Genomic DNA, 18,909 nt, shown 5'->3' on the forward strand with positions numbered 1-18,909 from the left:
TTTCACTAGACTCTTGAAGTGAGTCTGAAGGAAACTGCAAGACACACCTGCGCTCCCGTCAACCTCTTAGGACATGGCCTCCACATGTGTGGACATCGCATTTTGGGTTTTAATACTACAGTAGTTCATTCTGCTCAACTGCAGGTCTGTGACAACATGTGAAGAGAGTTAGCTCGGATCTTAAGAAGTTAAGAGGCTGCCGTTCCTGTCTACAACATTCCACGGGCCCGGACAAACCCAAAAACATGAAGCATGTGACTGATGCTATGTTCACACCGGCATGTGACATACATTTAGCATATGGTCTCAGACTGGACTGCAACTATGGAAGAGACTCAGTGTAAAATGTTGAAGTGGTGCAATCTTGCAAGTCTTTTTCTTTCACTCTACTCCGATAAATGAAAGGCTTGGTGTCATATATTTCCAGGCACAAAATGGAATTGTTCATTTCTCCTCCTTTTTCAAATTGTTGGCACCTCCGTGAATTAAAAGGGAAGCAGTCCATACGTCACCACCAAATCCAAGTCCCCGATTGGTTTAAAAAGTGTAACTGGTATAACTTTCAACGTCCTATCAATGGCCACAGGTTTTTTTTACATAGAGCCCTAAAACAATCCAAAAAACTTACAGAAGCCTACAAACGCTTAGATACATGCGTTTGCATAGACTTTTCATTGGAAATGGGAACTTGAATCCGCGTTGCTAAGGGCAGTGTAGCAGTACACCGTATTTAGTATTCCTAAAAGCCCAGGTTTAACCTCATATATAATCAAACGAATGGCTATCCTTGTTCTGCCTTGGCATTTTTAGTAAGCTTGTTTATCAGGATCCTCCACAAACACTAAAGTGGGACATACATCCAAGATCTCTTTGTTGGCTTTGGGTGATGTGGCTTCTCTCAACACCTTGATGGCCACTGGGATCTTCACATCCTCACCCTCAGGTACCCACAAACCCTGCAGGAAAAGTACACGTTTGATGACTTTATTTCACTTTATCAAGTGAACACAAACACACACACAGTGAGATGTAGTGCCATGTCCTTTTTTAACATGGTGAAATCAAAAAAACAGAACAAACTTCCTCAGTTTAGGAAAAAATGTCTACACTTCATTTGTTCAGTAATGTTTTTTTTCTAGATGAAGATTTACTAAATTATAAACTACTATGAAATAAAGAGTTAACCCCAACAGATCACCTTTTTGCACTCATGTGAAACAACCCCCCCATCTGTGACTAATAAAGACTGATGCCAGAGGAAAGGCAGTCAGGCGTGATCTGGAAAGCTAAAAATGTGTCACGTAATTGAAAAATCTAAAACACATGTAGTCGAGGAAAACTGTTGAGTGCTGCTGGTTTTATGCAGTTTCCACACAGCAGAGTTGGAGGAGTTTAGCCGAAGATGGGCTGTTTGTGTGCGCATGCGATTACCTTGTAAACGGTGCCAAATGCTCCTGAACCGAGCACTTTGATTTTCTTAAACTCAGATTCCTTCAGGATCCGCAGCAGAGCCTGGTTTGGAGCCTGTCCACTCGGGGTGAGAGGTTCAACAAGCTGCACAGTTGAGGAAAAAAAGTTAAATGCCGTGGGGAAAGCTTTTCCTAACAAAGTCGTGCCATCCCGTCACCTCTCTCTCCTGCAGCAGCCTGCGCATGGTCCTTTTCCGCTTGATGTATCGTCGCCGTAGCAACACAAAGACGGAAAGGCCGGTCACAAGTACAGTGAGCAGTCCACCCACTACTCCAGCCGCGATCATAGAAAGACCTGTGGAGCTAAAAGACAGGAGGCCAAGTTGAGCAGCTATGAATTGACTGTACACATGTTCTAAAGGTGAAAATCCGAATTTGCTGTGTGTTTCTGTCACTTTTTCCAAAAGAAAGGGCTTGTATTTTTGGTGAGACATCTCAAGGATGCCTAAAACGCCTGATGTCATTCAGTCCAGGACAGAAATACACCAAAAAAGCGACAAGACATCAGTGAAGCAGAGTTTTTTATCCCAGCACTTATCCAGTGAAGTCTGTAAGCATGTCTGCTCTTCTTCTGTACAAACAAGCAACACCACAACGTCTTAGATTTTTGATGTCTTTCTAACCCCCTTAGGTCTTGTGCACTGCACAAGGACCTTGTTAGTGCCGTCCACGGGATAAGTGCGTGCTCCTTGTAGCACAGTGAGGAAACAAGTGGATGCATCAGAATGGAGCAGCTTCTATGTCACAGCTACAGGCTTCATTCATAACAGTTTGAATAAAGAAATACTCAGAAATGCAACTGTAAGCTTCATTTTCTTTGTATATGGCCTCAATCATCAGAAAAATGCTACAAGAACATGTTAAAAACAACATTTTCAACGGACTGAGTCTTTAAGATGTGGCCACTTTTAGCCACAAAACCAAAAATCTACTGTACCTGAACAGATGCATGTGACTAAGGCCTAAGCTGGATCTAAATCAAGGACTGTTTTATCCGTCAGGATTTGGCTAAAAAAAAAACCTTTAAGTCTGTGCATATCTTGTCTGTGTTTGCAACAAACAGTAAATGTTTAGCTCTGGGGATAATGAGAAGAGTGAGGGAGATAAGCAACCTTGTTTTAGTAAAGTCTAGACCAAAGAGAAACTCTTGTCACTCAACCTGGATGTGTGACAAGAGCAGCTTTGTAAGAGCATCACCTAAACCTGATGGAAAAAACAAACATCTTTGGTATTTGAACTGAGGATAAATGTAGCTTGATGCACTCTGGCTGGTATAACTAGGACTGTAGACCTTTTCTTAGCATCATCCTGGAGAAAGTATTTCTTCAAATTCTCAGTAACTATCTGTGATATCTATAAGATTTGAGTAGTTTACTAGAAAAAAATGATTTAATGGATCTTGATACGTTTTTTTAAAATCATTAATATCATTAAGATTAATGCTGTGATCGGACTTTTATGCCGTATCCAGTCGATCAACCACATTTCTTTTGCGTAACTGCATTGATTTAACAAAAACATTAAATTTGCTGGTGTGTTTTTTTCTGCTTTTTCTGTAGCACAAGCTCTTTGAAGCTTCTGAGTTTTTCAAACCTTTCCAGCCTGACAAACATAGAACTATTGTGATTCTGCTGAGGTCTTCTGAGGTCTTGCTTGTGGCCAGATACACTTTCACAAACATCGCTTTGTAAAAGAGACTTTGATTTGTCTAAATAAATATAATGCACACATTCTTGGCATGTAATTGATTGAAAACATGTGACAGTAATTTTTTTTCCATTTAAATGTGAGTTTTTGAGTCTCCTTTAATTTGTTCCTTTGCAAATACAAATATAAGATTTTATCTACATGGTGAAATTCTTTTTTTTTTGTCCCTTGGTGCTGCTGGTGAAAGGTTTCCTGTCTTTAAAGCATCACTGCACTCACCTTTTAATGTGGCAGCCTTTGAGACCAGGTCCTGTGCACCTGGAAATGAATCAAATGCAAGCCGTTAATGCTTTTTAGCTCTGCAAACACGCTGAAGAAAGCTCTGCAATCAGTGACCATCAAAAGCAAATCAATGTTGCAAAACTTCTCCATTTCCCAAAATATTTAATTTCATTTGTGCCAGCAAAAGCAGGCCAGTTCTCTGTAATTTCCCACAAGACTAAATAATCTCAATCAACGCATCGATCACTGGGGTCGGCTGCTGATCTCCATGAATCTTTTTGATGTATTTATTAAACATCAAACTATTGAAAAGTCACAGAAACGCATCATATTCCCTTTTAAAGGGAGTTGCACAAGACAGTTGCAGAAGAGAAACCCTGACACAACTGCACTCGGTGGTTTCAGGAGTCTGCCAGTGACTTCTCCCTGGTGAATCATCAGCTCGGCGTTAATTGTAAATCACTGGGAACATTTAGTTTATGCTCAGTCCTGTCCGTCTGCGCCATCATTGTTTCGCTCCATAATGGTGTGCAGACCACTAAAACTAAATACTTCAACAAATAGGCATCGAAGTGGCCCAGAAAGTAGAACATAGACATATATTATTTGTTAAATTTGAGAAAAATGAAAAAATAAATGTAAAAAATAGTTTGCTTTTTTGATTTGTTGACAGCAAATCATCTAAACTGTTGGACATGAAGAATGTCAGCAGTATGGAAAGAGATCTGGCCCTTTGCTTTTAAAATTTAGAACCAAAAAGCAACAGAAAAAAGCATTGCCAGGCCTCTGTTCTTGACTGTGTTTACCCTTGGGTGCAGTTTTTGTGGCATAGCTGACACACATTCCTCTCATCCGCGTATTTCCACACCAGGGTGTCGTCCTCTCCAGGCACGCCTTGAGGACAGCGGGACACACAGTAAAGCCCATCTTGGAAGTTGGCACACTTGGCACAATTTCCAGGACCCTGGAAGTAAAATAAATAAAGGTGCTTACAGCTCCATCAAGATCAGCTGTAAATATTTTGAAAGACTCTTTGCCTCATTGTAATACTTTGGCAAAGCAAACATGTAATGATCTCATAAAGGAGACAGTGATGACCAAACTGTGCTGTCCTCTATAATCATGTTGTAAAGCTGGGGGGCAAAACTTTAGGAGCACAAGTCAGCAGCTCTCTAAACGCTGCGGCTTTTGACAAGGATGCAGTATGTGGTAAAGGTTTTATAAACAGGTTTCAACACAGAGCTGTTCTTCATTGAGAAAATTTTTTAAATAAAGACAGAAACACCCCACAATTAAAGCGGCGTTGTATGGTCCCCAGACGCTACCCTCCCCTGCCCTCGGTGTCACCTTTTTTTACCGGCGCTCATCACCTGATTGGCTCCTACACACCTCCCACTCAGCCCTTCTGCCCCTGGTTAGAGTTGCATGTGATACATTTATAACTACCTTTTTTCAAAATGGCGGCTTGTGTTACTTTTATCTCCATAGCAACCATTTTATCTTTTGGTCCCCTGGGGGTGACCAACAGGTCCATGTGATTTTTAGAACAATTGCTAAAAGTACATTTTTGGATTTCCATGGCAACAAAGGCTTTTTGTTAACCACGCCCACATCCCTGATATGTTTTTATCATGTGTCACATCGTTTCGCTCAGATTGAGCCAGGGATTCACGTGTTAGATTTTCATGATATTCTGGTGAAAAATGTGTGAACAACAGGGGAATGCCACTTTTGCAAGCGAGCCACGCTAACTCCGTTCCAAATCTACAACTTCTAAAGTCCCCATTTTTTCCCAAGTAGTTTCCCAATAATGCTCTAGGAGTTTACTTTTGTAGAAAGCACTAAAGGTGATTTTTTCCCCCCCACAAAATTGACGATTTTGGTTGTGTTCAACATGGCCTAAATTCATTTTCACCGGATGGGTACTAGTTGTGTTTAAATTTTGGTGAGTTTTTGAGTATGTGGTGTGGGGGGGAATTTCTGTGGTAAGAAATAAGAACTGCAAAAACGAAGGGCTGCTGCAGGACAGAACAAGTCTTGTGGTTTTGATGAACTAAAGTCCATTCAGTCGGTGACAAAACAGTAGAAAAAATGCATTTGCTGCCGCACAAACGAGGACTTTACAGATTGTTTGTACAAGAAGATGAACAGAACTGGGGAGGTTTTATTTGTGATGTGGCAAACGTACAGAAGCGCTGCAGGTTGCTGTCCCATTCATGCGCTGACACTCGGGGTCACACTCCACACAGGTTTTATTCATGACTGCTTCCCGCGGCTCACTGTCGAAGCAAGAAAAGAATTAAGCGACAAGGAAACGTTTAAGAACACAAAAAAGAGCCTTGAAAGCCCCATACGTATCAAGATTCTGAGTTTATTAAAAGATTACCGAAGATAAACACGAGCCGTCTCGGCAACAATGTCTGCCTTATGCACTGAAAACTGAGCTTCTAAATCCCTCTAGATCTGTGCTTTTCTTTCAATAATCCCCAACTTCATCTAATGCCACACACCGTGGAAATACTCATGGAATGAAGACAGACTTGAAGAAATGACTGGAAGAAGTCAGGGATGATTGGACCGTTTGCCTTTAAACACTGAACATTTTTTCACAGCTGGCAGGATGGCTTTTACCCCTCCAGGATGTTGCAGGAGTCGACACATCTCCCTCCACGACTGTAGTCACGACAGGCGAAGCACATGTCCGGGCCGGGCCCCCAGCAGCCGTCTGCGGCACACTTCCTGTCACACGTGCTGTTCATCAGAGCTGAAAGCAGACGGGACGTTTTCAAAACGCCGGCTAGATAATTCTGCAGTTTTTAAAAGTTTCAGGAAAATAAAAGTACACAGATGACAACCATGTTTTTAGTCTTTTTAACATGTTCTTGTGGCATTTTTCTGATCATGGAGGACTTAAATAAAGAAAATTAAGCTTGAAAGAGCTTTTCTGAGTATTTATTTTGTTCAAATTGTTGTGAATCAGGAGTAAAAGACATAAATGACACTTGAAAAAAGATTGTTTTAGTGGCTCAAAAAATACGCTCGGTGGGCCACAAGCTCCCCCCTATGAGCTCCCGACAACGGGAATGGGAAAGGGAGGCGGGATTGCCCCTTGCGAACAGTCCCACCCACAAATCAGAGGTAAATTTCTAATGAGCTACTGCTGCTCTGCAGAAACTATGTCCAAGAAAACGACTAACGATGGCATAATCGTGATTAAAAAGACCACTGGGAACACTTTAAAACTGATCAAAAGTTGATCGGAGTGGGACCCTAAGTTCTGAAGTGAAGCCCAAAGAAGCACAGCCTTGAAACAAATTCAGGCTAAATTCCAGTTATTCCACTCACCACAGGCTGTGGCGCTTGCATTTTCGTCCACATTGGCGCTTTGTGTTTTGGACTTGAAGAGGCCTTTCCAGTGGCTTCTGTTGGTGTAGCAGAGATTGTGGTTCTTGATGATGACCACGTCACCATCGCTGATTTCTTTGAGGGAACGAAGGCCCAGGTAGCTGATGTCAAGCTGAGTAATGGCAACGCTGCGGCTACCCCTTTCCCCCCAAAGAAAGGAAAACAGTCAATCTTTGCTCTCGCCAAACTTTCATTCTATGATTGAGCAGTTTTGGAATTTACTTTACGAGGGACATACTGTTTTGTTCTTCCTCGAATGATCTCCAGATTCTCAAAAGGGCTGAGCGAGCTCATGTTCTTTGGCCACGTCTGAATCCACAGGTATCCTGAAGCAACACACAGTTTGTTTATTGTGTTGTTTTTCTTGTCACGCATGACTCACTCCTTCTTTGATCTTACCCGTAATTTCTTTAACAGTTTTAAACACATCAAGCTTGGCCGGATCCATCTTTGGGGTTTTGGTGAACTTGTCCCTGCAAAGAAAAAAATAAACAACTTGCAAAGATTCTGCCGCAACAAACTGCAGCTGATTTCTGCTGTGATTTTTCAATAATGTTTGTGACTTACCCATAAATAGATGTGTGAATAAAAGCAATGTTCCCATTGATTTTAGTGCAGTTTTTGAAGGAGTCGATGTTTGTGGCATTGATGGACAGAGTGTGGGTCAGGTTTCCTGTTCCAAGTCCATTACACACTGTAAACAATTAAAAGAAAAACGGAATTATCTTCATAATAATAGGTAGAAATGCGGGTCAGTTTAACCCCTTCATGATTGAATTTATTTCCAATTAGAGAAAAACATTATTCTTCAATGTTTTTTTTTCTATTCAAATGCCACAAGGTAATACTGAATTAGATTTGATGGTAGGTTTCTCAGCGGCACACAACATGAAGAGGTTCAATAAAGAAATGGTAAGAACTATTAATTAATTGAAATTAATTAATTGAAATTCAATTAATTGAAATTTTTAATAAAAAGAAGAAGAAAAATGTAAGCTCAACTTTATTTTTTAGAAGTTGGTTACAAAACAAAAAATGGGAATTATAATTATAAAAAATAGAAACACTAAATCCTGTTTAATAAAGAAGTTTTTTTGACCGTAGACAATAAAAATTAAGATTTTTGATTTCTGGCATACATTTCGGCTTTGAAAAAAGGGGGAAAGGTGAAGTTTTGTAATACACAGAAAACATATTTTAAAGTTCTAATTTTTGTTCAGTTTTTTGTTGCGTTTGCCTGAAGGGACACAGAGGTTCATGACACAATAAATTCCTCACATTCTTAACTGATAGCAGGTCAGAGCTGCAGGCCGGCCACTCAGATTCCCAAATGCGTGTCTTCACAGACAGTTTTTACAGCGTTTGCGTTGTTTTGTTCAAAATTTCTATGTGCTTATTTGCAAAAGTGCCTCCATCATTGAAGGAGGAAGAACCATTGATCAAATATTATCCCAGACTGGATGGTCTTGTAAATTGTGATATCAGTCTGACATGGCATTGTTTGAGCTTTAGCCTCATGCACTTGTACAGGGGATGACCTGTATGGGATCTGTAGATTTTGGGTATATCCGTGAAGGGTCCTAGAGAGGAGCAACTGCACTTTAAGGGGTTCACAGGTGTGTTTTGCAGTTCCCTTGAAGCTCAGACGACCACATCAAGGGACATTATGAAAATGGAACGTATCAATTTTTCCGATATGTGGTAAGTGTATTGAGAAGTATTTGTAAGGCTAGTAGGCTAGTAGAAAAAATGTGCATGGACATTTCTGCCTTATTGATTCACCAAGCGGTCTATGACATTAATATTTCCTACGTGCCCTGAACAAATTTGCCAATTCCCCCAGACAGCCCAATGCCAACCCGTAAGGACAGTTGTGACTAAGGCTTTGCTTTGTAGGGATCCAGTTCTATAATACCCACTATTTTCATTTTGTTTTATCCTGTGTATGAGCAGTGATATGCTGCGGCATGTTTGGCTGTTACACAGTAACAGCCTGATCTCCAACCTTTTGGACAGGGTCCGTTGCACTTGGCACACTTCCTGATCCCTCCTTCATCCACTTCATAGGTGTTACCGCTGCACGTCCGTACGCACGCACCATGATCCGTCACAACATAATTATCTGGATCAAAAAAAAAAGCTGGTCACGTCATGATTTGATCACAAATACAGGTGTCATCTCAACTTTTTTCTGTGAACATTACAAAGCATGTGGGCAAAAGTATAAAAAAGTTATTAAAACACAACTTTATGTTCATCAAGTTGCCAAAGTTGCCAGGAGACCATGATGTGGATCAGTCCAGATTGAGTAATACAGGAACAGGTTAGAGTAAGTTAAATATTCTAAAAGCAAGTTGTTGCATTAACACACCTTCAACTCAATCATTTTCTTTTCTTGTTCATAAAGTTTATAATTAAACCGGAGCAAAATGAATGCCTAACCCTCCTAAAGAAACCGCATTTGTTCTGAATAAGACGCCGGGTGCAGAGTCAACCCCAACACTGTCATTGTCAAACAGTTGATGACTTCGGGTAACAAAGAGCTCTTACGTGGGCAGTTCTTTACACAGGTGGCACCAAAACTGTACTTTCCATTTGGGTTTGGAACCAACAGGTGGAGGTTTGGATCGTAGCGCATGAGGCCGGGACAGGAGTCCTTACACACCCCGTCGTCTCGGAAGTCCCGACAGGCCTGCAGCACAAACAGCCGTCATCCAGTGTGCTGGGCCCAAAACAGAGCCCCCCCCCCTTCTCTAATGATAACACCACATTCCTTTGACACAGCCTTGGCTCAATTCTCAGAGCAGACCCTGAAACTCCCAAAAGAGGAGAACTTTCAATCAACGGTTACATTTCTCACAGGAATTAAGACCAAAACAATACCTTTGTTTTGAAATAAAATACCACCAAGTGAGTCTTTGGCGTCACAAGAGTATTTGGATGGAAAGAGTGATGCCGTTATTAGTCTTTCTGCATGTGTTTATTTATTTTTTTTTACTTTTGTTTGAGAGAAATGTCTTTTTCTTACCAGACAGTCGGTGGGTCTGGGTCCCGTGCAGCCCGCTGCACAATGCTCGTTGCAGCAGTCGCTGGGAGAAGGTCCTTTGCATCTTTTGGAGCACTGCTGTGCACAGTTCAGTTTGGTTACTGTAGATGGGAGCAGAACAGATGATTGGAGTTCATTAGAAATTCACTTCAGAGTTGTTGGCGGGACTGTCAGCGCAGAGCAACTAAAGACACATCGAGATTCAATGTTAAGTCAATGTACAGACATGATCTGTGGTCCTGTGGCGTGATTTGGCCGTTGGGCGCGTTGGGACGCAGTACGTTAACCAATTGGAGACTCGGCTTTGGGTGTGTGACGTTTTCAGTGACTCGATCAAAGGGTAGAAAAATGAACCCAATATGGCTGCTTGATGCAAGGATTTTTGTCCTGAACTTCCAACCATTTTCCTAACACACTGGGGCCGCAGGGTCGCCGGAGTCTGTCCCGGTTACTGTTGGGTAAAGGCGGGGTACACCCTGGACCGGTTGCTAGTGATCGAGACCGCTACGATGTCACCCGTGGTCCGGCCGGACCCTGGGCGTCGGTGTTCTCTAGCTCCAGCTCCATTGACTCTTTGACAGGCTGGTGACCTGTCCAGGGTGTACCAACAGTAACTGGGACAGTCTCTGTCAACTCAGCTTAGTACGTGAGGGCAGCACAGGCCGGGGCATCAAGGTGACGAGCAGTGAATTTGATGTGCGTCAAAAGAGAGGCGGAAGACACGAATTTGATGTGCCAATTGTGTCCGGTGTGAATGCAGTATAACGTACTTTTAACGCAGGTACCACCAATGTATAACTTTTATATAGTGCATATATCGCATTATCACGTTCATGTTCTATGTTGATATACGTGGTTTCTAACGTGGTTCGTTCAGGATATATCTGTGAAAATTTGACGTAAAGACCACAACTTCTCTTTTTCCACGTACATTAATGAAGGACCAATTTTCATCCGTGCAATATGCGCAAAATGTACGTAGTGGATGAGAAACACAGCCTTGAACTTCTCAGAAATACAAATTTGAGCTTTTTTTACCTTATCTATGTCCTTCACTATCAGGAAAATGCCACAAGAACATGTCAAAAACACCAAAAACATCATTTTCATAGGAGTGGGTCTTGAAAGAGTAGGTAAGAAATGTGGAAGAATAAACATTGGAAATTAAAAATTTAGTTGGAATGAAATGAAAGGCAGAAATGGCGGCTTACAGGTCTGACAGTATTGAGGACCAGGAGCCCAGCACGACCCGTTGAAGCAGCTTGAGTGGCATTTTTTACCTGAAATCCCAAAACATGAAATATTAGTTTGGAAGCGATAAAACAAATGTTTTCACCATCGTCTGCTGTACTTCGTGACACGTACAGAGAGGGTTATTGCTCGCCATCGGGAGCTCCATCTTTGGCTTCTTGTCTGGATTGACGATATCGAACCACTGTATTGTTTCAACGTTGCACAGCTGGTTGTTGCCAAACTTGATGCCTCCTGCAAGGATTTCTGCAGCACGAAAGCGTGACCTCAGTCAAACCAGCCTAGCTCCACACATGCCTGTTTGCTCTCAGGTAAAAACAGACAGGGTTTTTGCAGCTCACCTGTCAGTTTGGTCAGCAGGAGTTCAGTGGTGCCGGTTCCTTTATCAGAATTAACGAGCACAGAAAGAGCAAACTCTCCCTCATAGAGAGAATGACCCCGGATGATGCGCAGATTCTCCAGGGGAATTCTGGTCGCTGTGTTGAGTGCAATCAGGACGTAACCTCCCACTTCTTCAATTGACTGGAGAAGGAAACCACAAGAATTCCTTTGACTGTGGTTTATTTTTAGTTTTACTAGTCAAACTTAATGTAAAAGAATAAATAGGTAAAGCACAATAGGGTGGGAATGTATGAGTTCAGTTCCTGTCATTCCTTTTCAAGCAAGAAATTATTTTTTTGGACAAAATTCACATTTGATGGATTCAATGTACTGTGCTATAAGTAAAAATATGTTTATTTGTGATAAAGAGTGATTATAATGGCTTTCACATATGTATGTGGATCTTTTTTATCTATATATGGAGATGTATCTTCTTTTAGTTTTTCATTCAAGTCACAATTAATAATTCAAAGTTCGTTATATCTATGTATAGATATACATCTCTTTTGTTTGTTTTCTTTAGTATTTTTTAGTTTTGACTGTTTGAAGTAAACCAATTCCAAATCCATTTAGGGAATCATTGGGTCTGTAATTTCGTGTATTTTTATCAATAAAAAATGAAAATAATGTGAAATATTAAAGTACAAACTCTGACCAAAAGACACACATTGGAAAGCTTTTTTAATGCCAAGTTCAAAAGAATAAAAATAAAATCTGAAAGTATAATTAAACAAAAGCTGGGTCTTTTCTGAAGCTGCAATAGAGCCTGAAAGTATTGTCGTCATGCAATTGATTTAATTACTCATGACGTGTTATGAATAAATCGAATTGATCTGTTTCTAACCCAATAACTGCTGTAAAAAGAATGAGCTATTTTTTTTAACGTGTGACATTGTGGCGTAGCAAAAGATCAAAATACAACAAAAAAAGTGACTGTATGAGGTTTTCTTATTAAAACAGACTTCCAACCTTTACTTTTACATTACAAACAGGTATTTTTTTCAACCTCAAACAATAATAAAAAGAAAAAATCCCACAGTTCACCGTCCAGTCCATTCAGCCGTCTGCAATAATGTATGATAACAAACATCTCATCGGGCTTTATTCCTTACATAATAGATAATAGTTGTGGTGTTTTGGTTTTGTTTTGGAACTACAAAGTCACACATCGATGTAACTGCTGCGTTCAGGGACACCGAGAGCAACGTAGGAGGATTTTTAGCTGAGTTCAAATCGTTCGTGCGCGTAAACTGTTCGACAGTTGTTTTATATTTATGAAAACAGATAAAAAATGAGATGAGCTCAACTAAAAAAACTCCACTGATTTGTTTGTAAAAGAATAATTGTCATTAATACCTTCCAAAAAGAATTCTCTGGCTTCAAATTGCAGGAATATTTTCAGGTAAAGCAGATTGAGATGAACAGACAATATTTACAAGATTTAAACCTGGACAAAAATAAAGTGCAATATTTTGTAAAAGGATTCATAAGATGGTAGATAATTAAATCGCACAAAAGAAATGGTTCAATATTTTTACTGGTGACAGAAAGATTTCTTGTAGAATGTTTCAACTTTGATTTGCTTTTGTATGAATAGGAAGGCATTTTAGAAAGCATGCATGCTCTGTTTACTGTTTTGGAGTTTTATTTTTTAAAGTCTCCCAGATATTAAGCAACAATTAAGAATTAAAAATGTAAATTACAAAAGTAAAGTAAGCAAGTCAGCCTCCATCAGCATGTGAAACTCAACGTTTCCCTTGTTTGCGTCTGGTAAAAATCATTTAGAAAGCAAAGTGAATGTGACACAGATGAGAAGTTAGAAATCCCCTCTTTTTAGGGAAGAATTGCTGCAGCTCTCCTTCTAACCTGCATGCTGACTTGTGTTTGTATGAGTGAGCCTGAATGTAAGTGGAATTTTACAACATCTGTCTGGTAACCATAACTGTGTTGACTATGATTCCAGCGTTAAAATAGAAAAAACTTGATCACTACGCTTAGTCTTTTTCCCTTCCAAAAGAATTTAAATACAATAGACTTCAGGAGGTTAGAAGGCTCTTTTAAACTCATCCAACGGATCCTAAAAAAAAATTTTTTTTACCTTAAGGAAGGACAAATCGTGGTTATTATCCATGTAGGTGATCTCCAGGTTCTCCAGCACCACGGTGCAGTTGCTGTAGGTCTTCACCATGTTCAGGTAGTGGTCATCTTTAGAGCCTAGCAGGTTTAAACGGTTGCTGAGACCTTGGCATACTAAAGAAAAACAGAAACCTTTGATCAGAAATATACATAATGCATTAAATGCATTCTGTTAACAGGTCAGGTCTGGTGTGTCCGATTCTACGTGATGATCGGTAGCTTTTTGCGAACGACAAAAGTCATTTCTAATTTTGAAGAAAAGTTTATTTTAAATGTGTTTTTTTACAGGAAGAATGCTTCAGGGGGGTTTTCTCGTCTGCTGTTAGTCTGCAGACAGCTTTGGCTGGCGGGGGGTGGGTTTATAAGCAACAAAAACAATCCCAGACACCGCATTCCTCTACATGTCTGCTCTTGAGGATGAGCAGTCAAACCATTCAGAGACACGCCCCTCAAAGAACGCAGAGGCAAAATGCAGATCAGGTCCAAAGATGTTCCAGCTCGGGTCCATCACACATGAGGAGGTGGTATTCAACTGCTTTGCCTCCACTGCGCAGTTTGTGTTTGTCAGTGACTTCAGGCACACATGCACAAAAACTGAAGGCAAATAATAAGAGACAAAAGCATCTGTCTCCCGCGCTCCCTCCTCTTCCTCCTCACTGCTTTGTCCTCAAGGAAGCAACCTGACATGAACCTCAGAGTCCAGCAGCTTAATGCCCCAGCAACAGAAGCAGATGAACAACTGCTTTAATCAGAGGAGCCACGTGAGAGGCAATCAGCCTCCTAATTATTACTCCCACTGCAAAACTCAACCGTAATAAACAAACGATTAGGAACCTTTTGCATTTGTGAACACTAATGATTTAAGGCCCCCGGATGGCAAACTGTAAGTAATGTCCTGCCTGTCGTGTCACATTAATTATAAGTTTCCGCACGGCCCACGTCATGTTTGAACGCTTTTCTTCTGTTGACAGATATAAAGGTCGAGTGGAGCAGGTGGCTGAGAGGAGCAACAAACTTCCTTAAATCGATGCTCGCACCGAGTTCTGTAAAAAGAAAGAAAAAAGAAACTGTTTATTGCTCAAGCACGCAGGCTTATGGCCCCCGTAAACACCTAGCTCGTCCACTCGCTGGTTTCATAACCGCGCTGCAGGTGCTGAGTGACCTGATATTCCTAAAGGATTAACTGACTTCCTTCTCTGGCTGCAGCTCGTAAAAACAAAAGTCATTTTTTTAAAAGTCTCCACAAGATTTGAGTTGGAAGTTTCATAAAAGTTTGCACAACTTCTCAAGTACAGATAGGGGGTAAAACAATGTTGACTCACTGCCTGTTCTCTCATAAAATCTGATTCAAACGCACTAAAACGGCCCTTAGAAAGCTAGTCAGACAAAGGGTGGAGCTTACATTGACGTTACTGATACTGTGACAGAGACTGATTGCCGATTGCTCCACTGACTCCAGCTGTAATGTCGTCACTAAATGTTCAGAAGGTAAACTCTTGCAGCAGGGAGTGGCAGGTCTGCTATAATTCTAGTAGTTTGCGAGTGTTGTGTGGGTGTGTGCACTTGCATGTGTGTCAGCAACGCAGCGATCAGCGTGCAGGCAGAACTCGACAAAAGACTCCATAAACCCCGCCATTAGTCATCTCGGCCTGTTGCCGAACATGCCTGCCTATCACTCTTGTGGTGTTTACTTGGGGACTAATACTGAAAGTCCAAGGTGTGTGGCAAAAATGTATTTCTTGAGGCTACAGGATCTGCATAACAGCAGAAAATGCAACTTTTTTGTCTTATTTTTTGTGGCGTTTAATCCAAAAACAGATCATTTACACCTGCAGTCAGAGCTCAATGCCAACTGTTTGTAAAAGATAAACGAAATTTATGTTTTTAACATGTCTTACTGGCCTTTTTATTCCATGATGGAGGACACATATTGAAAAATGTATGCTTGAAAATCTATTTCATGCGCATCATCGTGAATTAAGAGCAGATGAAAAATGCAGCTGGAAAAGGGCCAAGAAACAAACTCCCTGCTGCGCTCTATTCTGATGCAGGTGGACTGCATGAAATTTTAAGGTCATAGACCGCTTGGCAAACCCGTAGACAGAAAATACTAATTTCTATGGCCTTGCTGTGAGCGACAGGTTGTAATGAACTCTTGTACAGGACGCAATGATAAGTAAGGGGGAAGTAGATGAGACGCAGGAGTGTTGTAAGGATTCTTTTCAACTGTTGAATTAGACAATCACAGTGTGGCGATCACCTACATAGCATGCTCTGTGTCAGTGTGCGCACCTTACTAGTGACTAAAGTGTGGCGTGAGGACACCCGTACGTCATTAGTTTGTGCAACTTCCATTGGTCTCACGAATATTTCACGATACCACATACACAACAATGGTACGTTCTATTTTCATTAACCCTGGAGAACCCAGAGTTTTAATTGGCTGCTGTAAATTGCTGCTTTCCCAAATGAACGAAAGAAAAAATACATTTGATTAATTAGCTCTAAAAGCCTTAAAGAAAATAGTTGTTGGGTTCTCCCTTTAAGGGGATATAACTCAATATTAGGTCTTAAACTCATTCTGTCCTCACTATCCTCTCATTACCTCTGGTATCTGTGCAGAAAAAGGTCCAAAAACAAAACTCCCAAAAGTACTTTGGCCTAGTTTCTAGTTATCTTTTTACACTTCATATAAGAGGAAACTAACATCTAATATGAAACGATTTGTTTTGATTCGCTAACTCACTGTAATTTAATCTTAAAAACATCCTTTTTGAATAAATATCTCTAATTTTTAGCAGAATTCTTTATTTGGGATTGGAGGAAACAGATTTGTTTTATTTGTGGAAAAGTAAATGTTTTATTTGACTCATATTATACTTGTAATTTTAAGAAAAATTATCTTAAACTATAAAAATTCTTGTCTTATTTTAGGATGATTATGGTTTGGAACTTAAGATTGTTGGACTGATGCTTAAGATAAGATATATTTTGTGGGGGAAAGTCTTTAAAATATACTAAATATAAAGACATACAACTAATTTTTGAGCAATAAATGCTTGTCTTTAGATATATTATTTCCAATTTTAGGATTCCAATTCATAGCAATCTTACCAAGACAAAATCTACTTGTTTTAGAAGAATTTATTACTAGATTTGGTCACTATAACAAGAGAAAAACATTTATTTTTCTAGATTTTTTAAACCTGCTTTGAGAAGAACATTTTTAAAGGGAGTTCTGAGGAACGATTGATTAATTTTATTACCATCAGCACAAACAACACAAAGTGAATCTTAAGAAAACACCTCTGTGACAAGATCCCTGAGAAGTTCCAAAACAAACAAGAAAAATTCCCGTAAGCCGATGATAAATATCAAGCATGTGAGAGGGCAGTGTTTCCACATATAGCCTGTTCTGAACAAGTCTGGAAAGTAGGTCGTGCACATTTAAACCAAGATTTGAGTTAATGTGCGCCCCTCCTGTATTACCAAAGCGGTGTTGACATCAAACTATGAAAACGTAAACACCAACGTTGAATCCGAGCGACCGCTCTCCGGCAGAAGAAAGGATCATATTCAGGGAGGTAAAAGACCAGCAAAGAATTTATGGTAAACCCCGAAGACAGACGGGTTAAACAGGACCAGAGCAAGAATACTGTGTTGTGTACCAAAATCAGCCAAAATGAAAACAAGTGAAGGTCTGCCATAAACTTATGTTCTTTGGCCACATTTTTATGTTTAGGCAAAAAGTTCCTTGTTGTGGAAACAGTGAAATGTCCAACTGAAAGTAATAATGTCTGAATCAGAAGTTCTCGTAAAGATTCACTCTGATCCTCTTCTGATCTTTTTTTAAAGTCTTTCCAGGGGTCTTGTAATTATAATTAAGCAGTTTTTGGCCAAAACCTAAAGATTTGTGTCATTTACCAAGAATTCTTCTTTCATGCTAGTGAACAGTTTTTGGATACATTTTTTTTGTCTTACAAGACAGAAAAAAGACAGATTTTCCTAAAACAAAAGTCTTTTTTCTTCTCTTGTTTTTGCATCACAGATCTAAGAGCTTTCTGTTTACACTCTCTCCCACTAGCTTACAGCCCCTCATATCCACAACCTAGCATGAGTGGTGCAACAAAAATGACGAGTAATATCCAGCCATACAGTTTTGATCCAGATTCCAGCTCAGATGAGGAAAACAAAGACGTACATGGATCTATTGTCCTACAATAGATGCTCCACATCCGAATGGAGTGGAGCATGCAGCTTATTTCCAAATTGTCACAAATGTGATCTTTTTCAAACGGCATTTTTTCATCTGCTCCTGATTCACAACTATCTGAACAACACAAAAATACTCAAAAATGCAATTTTAAGCTTAATTTTCTTTCTATATGTCCTCTATCATCAGAAGAATGCCACAAGAACATGTTCACAACCCCAAGACACAATTTTCATTGGCAAAGGTCTTTAAAGATTGATCTACGCCTCTGTGTCAACATGTTTTGTGTCTTACCCAACACAAACAGCCAACTTCTTCCTGTCGTTTTCTCTTCCTCTTCATTTTACCTGGAATTCAATTACCTTGTGTCCAGAGTCTGGTGATTACATTATCTTTTATGTGATAAGAGACGCATAACGATTCTAAGTAACAGGACTTGTTTAGATGAACTGAACAGCAGAGAATGTTGTGCCTCTCAGCCCAAGTCAAATCTACGATTAAAACCGGTGTTTGAAGTAGAAAATAATCTGTGCATGCTAAGAGGGCAAACATGAGAAACAAGAGTTCAGCCAAATTTGTTTTAAGTTTGTGCTTCTTCTTCTTCCCTTTAGACCTCATAATCATCATTTTCTGCAAATAAGTTCTTTTTCAAACTGCATTTTTTTTGTCTCCTCCTGATTTCGATGATTTGAATAAAGAAATGCTTTAGCTTAGTTTTCTATCTACAGCAAATGTCCTGCATCATCAGAAAAATGCCACAAAATCATGTTAAAAACACAATTTTTATCAGAGCGGGTCCTTAAGGTTGCATCAGTCTTTCCTAAACCCAAAGAGTCTGCTTCCTTTATTCAATCTGAGCACTCAGCTTCTGTTTCCTGAATGTGCATTTTGTATAATAAATGACTGATGCCAGATCACAACACCGGCAGAACTAGTGGTCTTTGTTTAGGGGCGGTTTTTTTTTAAATAAAAGTAGCTTGGTGACAAGTCTTACAATTCCTGATATCCTTCTCTCTGTTTAGGGGAAGTGCTATCTTCCTTTGCGTGGGAGATGCATCAATCTCCAGGGGAAAACATCT

General features: G+C 40.0%; 1 protein-coding gene across 1 annotated transcript in view; it reads right to left on the reverse strand.

The window, feature by feature from the left end:
• The window catches only part of egfr (epidermal growth factor receptor), a 53,439-nt gene that overhangs the window by 11,991 nt on the left and 22,539 nt on the right, over positions 1-18,909 (reverse strand). Inside the window, exons 2-19 of the mRNA XM_004079423.4 lie at positions 13,580-13,731; positions 11,442-11,622; positions 11,215-11,346; positions 11,061-11,129; positions 9,832-9,950; positions 9,354-9,495; positions 8,809-8,925; positions 7,371-7,497; positions 7,203-7,276; positions 7,042-7,129; positions 6,744-6,943; positions 6,030-6,162; positions 5,587-5,677; positions 4,205-4,362; positions 3,396-3,434; positions 1,628-1,772; positions 1,432-1,554; positions 858-956 (exon numbers count right to left, since the gene is read on the reverse strand). Coding sequence (XP_004079471.1) covers positions 858-956; positions 1,432-1,554; positions 1,628-1,772; positions 3,396-3,434; positions 4,205-4,362; positions 5,587-5,677; positions 6,030-6,162; positions 6,744-6,943; positions 7,042-7,129; positions 7,203-7,276; positions 7,371-7,497; positions 8,809-8,925; positions 9,354-9,495; positions 9,832-9,950; positions 11,061-11,129; positions 11,215-11,346; positions 11,442-11,622; positions 13,580-13,731 — 2,189 coding nt within the window. The remainder of the gene's footprint in view (positions 1-857; positions 957-1,431; positions 1,555-1,627; positions 1,773-3,395; positions 3,435-4,204; positions 4,363-5,586; positions 5,678-6,029; positions 6,163-6,743; positions 6,944-7,041; positions 7,130-7,202; positions 7,277-7,370; positions 7,498-8,808; positions 8,926-9,353; positions 9,496-9,831; positions 9,951-11,060; positions 11,130-11,214; positions 11,347-11,441; positions 11,623-13,579; positions 13,732-18,909) is intronic.

This window comes from Oryzias latipes, chromosome 17, assembly GCF_002234675.1.
Source record: "Oryzias latipes chromosome 17, ASM223467v1".
Taxonomy (NCBI): domain Eukaryota; kingdom Metazoa; phylum Chordata; class Actinopteri; order Beloniformes; family Adrianichthyidae; genus Oryzias; species Oryzias latipes.